Source organism: Eurosta solidaginis, chromosome 4 (assembly GCF_040869045.1).
Source record: "Eurosta solidaginis isolate ZX-2024a chromosome 4, ASM4086904v1, whole genome shotgun sequence".
In the NCBI taxonomy this organism is placed as follows: domain Eukaryota; kingdom Metazoa; phylum Arthropoda; class Insecta; order Diptera; family Tephritidae; genus Eurosta; species Eurosta solidaginis.
The window spans coordinates 153737966-153749942 of record NC_090322.1 but is presented as its reverse complement, the minus strand read 5'-3'; the positions used below and the strand labels follow the sequence as shown (position 1 = coordinate 153749942).

Genomic DNA, 11977 nt, shown 5'->3' with positions numbered 1-11977 from the left:
GTAACCGAAAATCGTTACCAGTTCTTTTATTCGCGATTCTGGCCAAAGTGGTAACGCTGTCATCATCGAAAAACTCACCAATGTCTGTGGTGAAATTTAAAAGTTGGTTTTCTTCGCTTTATCCATGGCGGAACGATACAAAGTGGTAGCATGCGACAGCTGAATATAAACTTTTTTATTTGATTTGATACATAAACTTCCGGCGCAGTTCGATTTTGACATTCGTCCATCGAATTTACAAAAACAAAGTACATGGAATTTTTATTTATGTTCGTAGGTATGTCACCATGCTGCCACCTTCCGCCATGGCTTTACCGAAAATGTGTCACTCGTAGATACGAGGCTAACAAATGAACGAGACGATGTGTATATATGTACATACATGCATAAGATTTTACATAGTTATATTGTAATTTATTCTGTGAAAGTACATAATGTAAACAAATATATAATATATAGCAAGAGGCAACACTTTTTTACTATTATCTTTACTTATTTGCGCTTACAATTCTTTATTTTTCAGTTTTGCGTTTTTCTAAACAACAGCTGTTGTTTGGTTATTTCGATGTAACCACCTACTTTTGTGGGTAAAAAATTATCCGGCTACTTTCTCGGATAGAATACCAAAAGGGTGTAAAAGTTTCCACATGATTTCGTTACCGCGGTAAAGAATGTTGTTACCACACTAGAATCGGGGCGCTAATGTCAAGTCAAAAGAAAATTTTCATCGATTTCGCTTAAAGCTGGAGACATTGGTGCTTTATCGGTAACCGTATCGGTAACCTTTTAACAGCTGATTCGACCAACCTTATGAGAATCAATGCAATCGATTATTGGTGCCGCTAAGTTCGTAACCGTATCGTAGCCAACCAATTGGGTTTTGGTTTACCGTCGTAACGATAAACAGCTGATTACGTTAGGGATACGGATACAGCGATACGACATACGGCACCAATGACTCCGGCTTATCTGACATATTATTGTACAAGGCGTTGCAAGGTGAATCTATACCAGGTGGTGGCAAAGCGAATTCAATCAATTCGCCGTGCAGATGCATGTCAAGTCAAAAGAAAATTTTCAGATTTCGATTAAGTGGCATTTTGTTGTACAAGGTTTTGTATGGAAAATTATCAAGAAGCAATCAGCTGTTGGGATAACAACACCTGGTACTGAATTCGCTTTGGCCACACCTGGTATAGATTCGCCTTGGATGTGAGCCTATTTTCATATATCATACGATGCTAAATATGAATCATATTTGACACCTATTGGCGTCTTAAATAGCTCATTTCCGACACTTTTTGGTCTACAAAAAGACTGTGTCGACTGCTAATACGCGTCCACGTATATAGGGAGGGGTGTTAAACTCGTTCAACAGATATTAACGAAAAAACGATTAATTAAGTACCCAGGAACCCCCCCCCCCCCCCCCCCCCCCCCCAAAAAAAGGGGGGGTGGGTTTGGAACCCATATTCACCCTTATCGTGAAGTTCACGCGGAAAAGTGTTCGCCTTCACTTCTTTTGTTCGGGTGAACTTTTCCGCCTATCGGCAATTTCGGGCGAACAAAAGTTCACTTCGAAACAGCTGATGCTGTATTGTGAATTAGCAGTGAACAAATAATTTACTTACAATTGTGTAAATTTTGTAACAAATTATATATTTCCTTAAAATACAACAAAAAAAAGAAATACAAAATTTATAAAATAATGTTTAGTATTGCAATTAGGTTGGTATTGATTGAGCGCGAGAATATAAATGTGAAAGCGATTCGGAACAATAAAGGGGCAGTTCTAACCCTTTGTTGTTGTTGTTGTTGTAGCGATAAGGTTGCTCCCCGAAGGCTTTGGGAATTGCTATCGATGTAATGGTCCTTTGCCGGATACAGATCCGGTACGCTCCGGTACCACAGCACCATTAGGTGCTAGCCCGACCATCTCGGGAACGATTTATGTGGCCACATTAAACCTTCAGTCCATCCCCTCCCTCCCCACCACCAAGTTCCATGAGGAGCTTGGAGTCGCCAGAGCCTCGTCTGTTAGTCGAACAGGATTCGCCGCGGGTAGGTGAGGTTGACAATTGGGTTTCGAGAAGCTATATATTGCGCTGGCAACCTGAAGGGTTGCGCTACACAGCCCCTTGAGTCTGGTATTTTAGTCGCCTATTACGACAGGCATACCTACCGCGGGAATATTCTGACCCCCTAACCCACTGGGGTGTTCTAACCCTTTCGAGCTAATTGATTCGCTGTAAGCTAAAAATTACTATTGTCAGCACTTTTGAATAACAAGTTAATTTTTATTCAATTAGCGTTCGCCAATATTACAGGCTAAACAAGCCGGCATTCTAATATTGGCTAGATATTCTTACCAACTCCTTGCCACCATTGAAGCAAAAATTTGGAGTTCCACCAATTATAAAGTTGAGTACATGTATTCGCTTTTTCGCATAGGGAAAAGGCGTTGGAAAGGACGAAATGGGTATTAGTCAATCTTGTTCCAGTGAGGTGTTCAACATTTTGGAACCGTCATTTTTGTTCACAATGGATAACTTGGCCGACTGATACGTTGTCATAAAAAATAGAATTTACATACTTAGGAATACAGGAATTTCACTTTTTTCCACTCAGCTTCTGATTGTGCATTATTTATTGATGTATTTCTAATAATAAAAGTACATATAATCATAAGAGTATCAAATTTCAAAACAAAATATTACTTAACATTTTCTTTTCCTCTCGTTCACCTGTAAAATATAAGTGAACAAATTTGGGCTTCCCCGCTGTTCATTTCGCCCGAACAAAGAGTTGCCGATAAGGTGAAATCTTTTTCGAACACGAAAAATTTTTTCGCCATCTGCGATAGGGTGAACAAAAACTGTGAATATTTTCGGGTGAAAACAAAACTCGCGATAAGGGTGAGTATTTTTGCGCAGAACACATTTCTGCGTAGGCGCCTTTGGCCGCGCACAACATTACAACAACCACAGGACTTAACTGCAATATGAAGCTGTCCAGTTTAAAAATTTATCAAATTAGAGTCATAAGACTCCAACTTGATCATATTTCTGACACCCATATCTTTCACATATTTCGGACTCAGTTCGTAATCGAAAGTTATGAGCGCTCCGAGAACGTTTGAGGGGCAGACAAATTATAAATATACAGATGTTGAAAACTTATAATAATGTATATACTGCTCCTAACCTAAGATGTCCCCAAGCATATCAAATCTTGAAATTTTACATTAAAATGATACTTTGTGAATAGCCCAACTGTAAATTTTTTAGTTGTGCTCTTATTCTAAGACGTTGATGAAGGATGTTGTATTCGTGTGCGTATATCGGTCAAACTAGTTACTGCCAATTACCTGCGGTTCAAATAGCCCACTTCCGGATGCTTCAATTCCCTGATGAAATATGTATAATTATGTGCCTATATAGTTATGTATATTATATTATGGAGAAATTCATCATATCTATTCAAAAACGATTCCAAAACATGTTGTTGTTGTTGTAGCAATGCTCGCCCACCTAATAGCCGCGACCGATCACAAATTGTCCTCAATATCCTCTAACGGGAGTCCAAGGAAACTTGCCGTTTCAACAGGGGTGGATCATAAGGAAAGGGGTAATAGAGGCGTTGGTTCCACATTACAATTGAAGAGATGGTTGGGTCATGTGGGGACACATTGCAAGCGGGGCATACATTTTGTATGTCGGGGTTGATTCTGGATAGGTAAGAGTCTAACCTGTTACAGTATCCAGAACGAAGTTGAGCAAGAGTGACACGCGTTTCCCTGGGGAGTATGCGTTTTTCTTCCGCAAGTTTTGGATAATTTTCGTTAAGTACTGGATTCACCGGGCAATTCCCGGCATAAAGGTCCGACGCCTGTTTATGGAGTTCACCAAGGACCTGCTTGTGTTTTTCCACTTCATACGGCTGGGTTCTCAGGTGCCGTATTTCCTCAAAATGCTTACGGAGATGACTCCTTAAGCCCCTAGGCGGTGCTGGTTCATCAATCAGATGTCTGTTGGGATGCCCAGATTTCTGGGTATTCAACAGGAACTGTTTGGTCAGCATCTCATTTCTCTCCCTGATGGGGAGAAAAAAAAACATCATTTTATATGGTTGAAAAACGTTATTAGGTATGATCAGAAAATGACAGTTAATAGTAATCAAATGTTATTCCAAAACAAGTACAATCTTTAAATGTGATGAAAAGAATAAAGTGTTGAAAAATAGAATCATAGTAATGCAAAAATAAAATTTAGGGTACACTTTTCTCCCGGCGATAAATTAATTTTCGAATAAAATATACTTTTAAATTTCAACGCTTTTAATCATCTTGGGGTTGTTATTGTAACGATAAGGACCATCGTTCAATCAAAATTTTCAAAAAATGCTGACTGAAGTTTTTATAATTGGGTTGGCACTTTTGGTAGTCGTTATTTTCAGTAATTTTTCCAAACAAATAATACTTCCGGCGCCCGTATCTAGGGACTATATCTAGTAACTGTGAGTTTTGAAATGTATGCTTTCCTTAATTCAAATTATATGGAGAAAAGGTGAACACTTTAAAGGCCACATCCACCACCCGGCATATTACAACTCGTTGATGTATTCACACGTCCTATACGCCGATTTGGCCAGAGGCCTTGATTGAAACCACCACTATCGCCACGTCCTCCACCACCTCCCGGACCATAACCGCCACCGCCACCGCCACCACCACCACCAGAGCTCCAACCGCCGCGACGTCTGTCACTGCTACCACTCACACCATCATTAGACATGAATGGTGTCATTAACGTTTTAAAGCTGCAATATGAAACAGAAATTAATATATTCAAAAGCATCCTTAGGTTGCCTTGCCAAGTAATTTCCAGTTCTGTTTTCGGTAATAGTCTAGTTGAGGGGTCGACCGCTAATACGCTACCAAAAATATCGAGATAGGTGTCAAACGACGCGTCTTGACATCAGTATTAATAATCCGAAGGCGGAAAATAAAAATTTTACCGCGTTCAAAAGATATTAACGAAAAACTCGCGGGTACCTCCGAAACCGGGGGTCGGATCCATAGTATTTTTCCGCGAACACCTTTCTGCGTTGGCGGCCTTCGGCCGCGATTATAAAAAATGGTAATACTCTAGTTGAGGGGTCGACTGCTAATACGCTACCAAAAATATCGATAGAGGTGTCAAACGACGCGTATTATTCTCGAGAACAATAACCCGATGGCGGAAAAGAAAAATTTTATCTCTGTACGGAGATATATGCATTTGAAGTTGGCGATTTCCATGTGGTTGTTGTTGTGTTTGTACCCCCAAAAAAATTGTGCATCACCGTGGCGGTAGCCACGGTTATACCACACACCCGGACTTGGCATGGCGTAGCCCAGGGTTATTTTTTATAATAGCGGCCGAAGGCCGCCAACGCAGAAAGGTGTTCTGCGCAAAAATACTATGGATCCGACCCCCGGTTTCGGAGGTACCCGCGGGTCATTTTTCGGTTTTTCGTTAATATCTTTTGAACGCGTTAAAATTTTTATTTTCCGCCTTCGGATTATTAATACTGATGTCAAGACGCGTCGTTTGACACCTCTCTCGATATTTTTGCTAGCGTATTAGCAGTCGACCCCTCAACTAGACTATTACCAAAAATAACCCTGGGCTACGCCATGCCAAGTCCGGGTGTGTGGTATGACCGTGGCTACCGCCACGGTGATGCACAATTTTTTTTGGGGGTACGAACACAACAACAACCACATGGAAATCGCCAACTTCAAATGCAAATATCTCCGGACAGAGATACAATTTTTCTTTTCAGCCATCGGATTATTGTACTCGAGATTAATACGCGTCGTCTGACACCTCCCTCGATATTTTTGGTAGCGTATTAGCAGTCGACCCTTCAACTAGACTATTACCCTATTTTCTTATATTCACTTAATTGGTGAAGATTGTTTTTGAACTCAAAAGTCGAATAGGAAAGCGACATGCGTAAAGCAAACTTATGATCTATATTTACTTACAAAGTGACTAGCACAAACCAAATGCCTGTAAAAATTTCTAAAATCCGTTCTATGCTCCATGGCCGAAACTCCAAAACGCGACCATCTGTGGGAGAAAAATTAGTCTGTAGCAAATCACTAGATATATTTATCCTATTTTACCACTTTCAATATATACCATCCTGTTTTTGTTTCGAATCGAGATACCAAATCATATAAAAACATATGGTTTGTCGCCTGACGTGTAGTTTTGGCCATTGTAAACTTTACCAAGTAGCGCAACTAACAGCTGATCGCTCAAAATTTGCACACACACACAAACATCACTAATGGCCATATTACGGAAATCTTAGGGAAATTGAAGTTAAATTTTTAAACAGACATAAAATGTTATGTTGTTGTTGTTGTTGTTGTTGTTGTAGCGATAAGGTTGCTCCCCGAAGGCTTTGGGGAGTGTTATCGATGTGATGGTCCTTTGCCGGATACAGATCCGGTACGCTCCGGTACCACAGCACCATTAAGGTACTAGCCCGACCATCTCGGGAACGATTTATATGGCCACATTAAACCTTCAGGCCATCCCTCCCTCCCCACCCCAAGTTCCATGAGGAGCTTGGGGTCGCCAGAGCCTCGTCTGTTAGTGAAACAGGATTCACCGCGGATAGGTGAGGTTGACAATTGGGTTTGGAGAAGCTATATATTGCGCTGGCAACCTGAAGGGTTGCGCTACACACCCCTTGAATCTGGTATTTTAGTCGCCTCTTACGACAGGCATACCTACCGCGGGTATATTCTGACCCCCTTACCCGCTGGCGGTCTGTCACCTCCCAGTTGAAAAAGGTTGGCCACATCCCTTAATTGTGGTGATCTAAACTGTTCTAATGAAACTGTCATAAAATGTTATAATTTTGGAATATATAGCATCTAGAACACCTTAATTGGAGTAATTGAAAGAAAATGTTTGCTTATGCTCAAGTATTTAATTATTTTTTCTAAATTTATCTTTAATATTGATGCAATGATTGATCCGATGCAACTCTGGTCTTCCTACTGTTCTTCATTCCACTCCATTCGAGTGCCTATTTTCACGGCTTGCGAGTGCCTTCCACTCTATTCGCAACATAACCTCGAATTAAGCTGCCAAAATATATATGTAACAATGGTTTTGGCTGTGGTTACTTCCTTTATTAAGTATGAAATTCGCAAATAGATGGCGCTCTAATTTCTAGATATGAAAGACAAACCTCGTGTTCCAATGGTACATGAACCATTGGATCACATTTTTGTTGCATTTGCATGTTAAATCTCTATCCGCATCTGGGGCAAAGAGGATAAATATAATAAGAGCCGTCACTCGTTATTTTTTAGGCATTTACTCGATGTAAACTATGAGATAGTCGCTACTTTTGTTTTATGAGGGACATTTTTGAATTGCCTTCCATTTATCCATGCGGTGTTGTCACTTTATGCAAACGTGGTTTTGGAAAGAGAATTAAATAATTAATTAAATACAGTCGGAAAAATAAACACAAATACCCCATGAAAATGTATAGAAGACATTTATAAACATCTCGCCCAAAAAAAAGTGGCGACTACCTCATAGTTTACATCGAGTAAATGCCTAAAAAATATAGAGTGACGGCTCTTATTATATTTATCCTCTTTGTCTGGGGCCCTATTCGCTAACTGTGAGTTATAAAGTGTGTTATGGAATTCGCATTTACGATGGAAGCAGTAAGGAAGGCGGTCGGCATGATGTGGTGGTGCACAGTGGCTAGTCATTGTCGGCTGGGGCGGGTCCTTGCCAACCTTACTGTTCCTGCGCCATAAACAGAAAAATAGTTCCTATCATGCCTATCAAAACTAAAAGCTGTCAAATTCAAAAAAAACCTGACAGAAGCACAGAGACCGACTCAAAACGCTTATCAATACAAAATAAACGACATCCGGTCGAACCGGATGCCACGGACAGACCGTTAAATTCAAAACTTAAAAATTTAAAAAAAACGAACGCAAAAAAATGTTACCGAACCGGACATGGCCGGTTACTAACGCTGAAAATGGAAAAAAACGCTGAAAATTAAAAGGAAACAAAAAAGGCCGAATATACATAGGGGCGCCGCGGGTGTTGTTGCGACGCCCGGTGCTGATCCCACCCTCAAAAACCATGGCCACCGACGCACCTATATTTCGGTGGCCCCTTACCTGTTTCCCTAAGTGCCTTCTATATAAATGGTGTTACGGTCTGCTGCTACGGTCTACGGCTACGATCCACTTGGGAGCGTGTTCACGCGAACACACCTAGCGATGTGGCGAAAGTTGCGATAAAAAGATATCGAACAACAAGAAAAAGACAGACCGGCCATCACTACGAAAAAAATCGGCCTTTTTGAAGATTGAGTTTCCGCCGTATACACATAAGGAAAGAAAAATTTGGATTATTGGGACTTACAACGTGAACATTTTCCCATCAATGAAACAACGCCAGAATTAGGTCTGCATTTTAACCTATCAACCATTAGGCATGTTCAAGTGGCAATTGTATGCTGCGCAGAAATAAAAAAAAAGGGGGGAACTGGGTGGTAATATATCTTAACCTAGTAGGACACTACCACCGGCGTAAAGGCCAGCACGAAGCTTCATCGCCACCTGGGTCTTTTGTTCACCTCGGACCACCGCGCCAACCACCACCAACGGTGCCTACTATTACCACGGGCATCACCATCGGTAGTACCTTCCCCAACTCCTTCATAAGCGCAACCACGAGCGCAACAACCATCAGACGTACCGCCACACCAGTTGCAACGCACGTAGCGGGGCCACGTACATAGGTTTGAGGCCATTAAGATTAACACCAACAACAGGCGGTTCCACCGACCCCAAGACTAGCGCACCTTTATTAACTGCGCTCATACCGACAATAATACCAGCCGCATCCTTACTAGCCGCGCTCATGCCGGCAATAACACTACTAGCGCATCTTTATTAACTGCGTCCATACCGGCACTAACATTACTAGCGCAACCCTTACCAACTACGACCAGATTGGGCTACAATAAACCTGCTACAATGACAATCACAGGACAGCGAATATAGGCCTGCGGGCATTCCAATTGCGATAACGAACATCAGCGGTTAAAGCGGTGAGTTCGTTCCACTACTGAACTAAAATTATGTATTTGTAGCCTTAACCTTTTTTTTTAAATTATATTTTTGACTCCGCAACATTATATAATGTTAATGTAACCACAACTAAATTAAAAGTGAATTGTTTATATAAAACACAAAGATCAATGTGCTAAATACCTTTGCACTGTAAATAGGATTGCAATTTGGTAGAAAAATGGAAAAATGAATTCCCTGTAGTTAAAGGCACTAATATTAAAAAAAGCATAAAAACAACTCAAGATTGATAGTAATGTAAAGTTTATGTCCTATAACTAAAAACCACGAAGATCAATTTAACGTAACTATTTAGTGTTGCAAAAAAGGGTATAAAGCTAATTAAAAGAAAAAAAACCATATTCGAGTATATATCTATGTAATGTTTAAGTCATAGTAAATTGCCTTTTTTCTACAAGAAAAAAATTTTAACCAACAAAAAAACAAAGCATATTTTAATGGTCATGGGTGTGCAATTTATACTGCCTGTGAAACAAAGAAAAAGGTGTTTCAGGTATTAAAATCTGCTTTGCGTTGTGGTAAAATTTTACTAATACATTTTTTTTATTGATGCCATCGTGGCGAATATGATTTTGGAGTGAGCAAAAGTGTTGATATTGTTTCGGTAAGGAATAAAGTTTTATTGGTAATTCAAGCTCAGTTGCATTATCAGTAAAATGCATTAACTCTATATCAAGAGACGCAAATAACAAGTAATGCGGGTTGGCTTTCGTTAGCAAAACAAAACTTTTTGTTGTATACATTTTTTTTTGGGTGACTGAGTCGAAATAAACCCGAAACAATACCAACCCTAACACTTACTTGTAAAACAGTTTACGTTTCACTTGAACAAGTAAAACGATTTCCGTAATTGTACTATAAGCTTAAAAGGTTCATGTTTTACCTGAACAGGGGAATGACTTCGGTAATTTTTCCATGAAGCTAAAGGCTTACGTTTTGCTTGAGCTTGTGAAACAATATTTTTTGAGGGGTAGGATTTACCCCAAGTTTAGTCCTAGTTGCGTTTATGACTAATTTCTCAGCGCATAGTACATATTACTGTCATTATACTATGTGTAATACCGAATTGATGTTTAGTTAAACTCAAACTAATTTTAATACAACAACTATTAATTTTGTAAGGGGGCCCCAATTAGCAGAAGTTGTATCCAAACTGTACAGCCCTAAGATAGATTTGAAAAAAAGGAGAAAAAGGGCATTTGACCAAAGTTCTACAAAAAAAAAAGATTTTCTTTCATTACATATATAGTATATTTTTATTTTAGTACATATATAGCCTTTTTGATTGCTATAAAATTTTTTCAAAAAAATTTGTTTATAAGCTTAAATAGGTTCCAAAACCCTTGTAGTAAGAAGTAAGAGAAAACAAAAGAGAAATCTATGTTAGTAGTAATAATGAGCATTGAATAAATTTGTTGACCATATGGGAATGCTGACTTCCTTACTTGTTTAGAAGGCACTTAGGGCACACAAGTAAGGGGCCACCGAAGTACAGGTGCGTCGGTGGCCATGGTTATTGAGGGAGGGACAAGCACCGGGCGTCGCAACACCACCCGCGGCGCCCCCTATATATATTCGGCCCTTTATGTTTATTTTCCCTTTGGTTATTTTATTTTAATTTCAGCAGTTTTTTTTGAATTTGGTTTTTAGAGTTAGTAACCGGTCATGTCCGGTTCGGTAATTTTGTTTTGCGCCAGTTTTTTTTGAATTTTAGATTTTTGAATTTTTTTGAATGTTAACGGTCTGTCCGTGACATCCGGTTCAGCCGGATGTTGTTTTAGTTTGAATTATAAGCGTTTTGAGTCGGTCTCTGCGCTTCTGTCAGTTTGTTTTGAATTCGACAGCTGCTCGTTTTGATAGGCATGATAGGAACTTTTTTCTGTTTATGGCGCAGGAACAGTAAGGTTGGCAAGGACTCGCCCCAGCCGACAATGACTAGCCACTGTGCACCAACACATCATGCCGACCGCCTTCCTTACTGCTTCCACTGTAAATGCGTCTCCATAATAGATGGCGCCCAACGTGGGGCCTGAGGCGCTGGCCGCGAGGGTCAGTCGGGTCAACCTGTGAAGTTGACCATCCCACCAGTCCGAGTGAGCAGCCACAGCCGCTGCCACCTACGTTGCGGTGGGATGGTTGGACGGATCAGGTTGTCCGGGCTGGTCATCGGGGGCAGTGGCCGAAGTAGCCACGGACTTTACGTCAGTCTCCGGATTTTTTTTTATTTTTTCACCCAGTGAGGCAGTGCTGCACGCACTTTATTTTTTTTTGTAATTGGGGATTTTAGTTTGCCGGAATGTTGTCCGTTAGTCGGCTTAGGAGAATATATGTCCGCTAATTGGGATTTTTTATAATTTTTTTTTTGTAACGTTAAAATTTTTTTTTTATATATATCAATTCTCTTTTGCCGAATTTGTGTTCGTTTAGTATGAATGGTATGTGTGAGTTGTAGGACCCCAGTTCATCCCACGTCTCAGGTGGCAACACATAGTGCCACTTGGATTGTGACGGGTTGAGCTGGGATTCAAAGTGACACCCTTCCCTGTCCCACCAGTCTGGGGAGCGACCATTGAAACCGCTCCACCCATAGCGGCGGAGGCAGGAGGGGTGTCCTGGGTGAATAGACGGGAGGCCTCAGCACACCCAGCCAGTCCCACTAGCGCGTCCTCAGAGACCGCCTCTGCGTTGCGGCTGGGTGTGTTGGGACGAACCTGGGTGTGTAGGACATTGACCCTAGTGGCCCCAACCAGTCCCAGAGGCAGGTCCTTAAGACCCCCTTATGCG

The 11977-nt window shown here is 40.7% G+C and overlaps 1 protein-coding gene across 2 annotated transcripts; it reads right to left on the bottom strand.

Moving 5' to 3' along the window:
- Window positions 1-4118: 4118 nt before the first annotated feature.
- On the bottom strand, window positions 4119-6274 carry LOC137250517 (glycine-rich selenoprotein-like). 2 transcript variants are annotated; one of them, XM_067783466.1, is made up of 3 exons: window positions 6173-6274; window positions 6032-6116; window positions 4119-4818 (listed from the first exon to the last, which is right to left on the bottom strand). In XM_067783466.1, exons 1-3 carry the CDS (start codon window positions 6189-6191, stop codon window positions 4575-4577), a joined length of 348 nt encoding a protein of 115 aa, XP_067639567.1. In that variant the 5' UTR covers window positions 6192-6274; the 3' UTR covers window positions 4119-4574. The 2 variants fall into 2 exon arrangements, with proteins under 2 accessions (XP_067639567.1, XP_067639568.1); XM_067783467.1 differs by having other exon boundaries at window positions 6176-6209.
- Between the last annotated feature and the right edge of the window lie 5703 nt (window positions 6275-11977).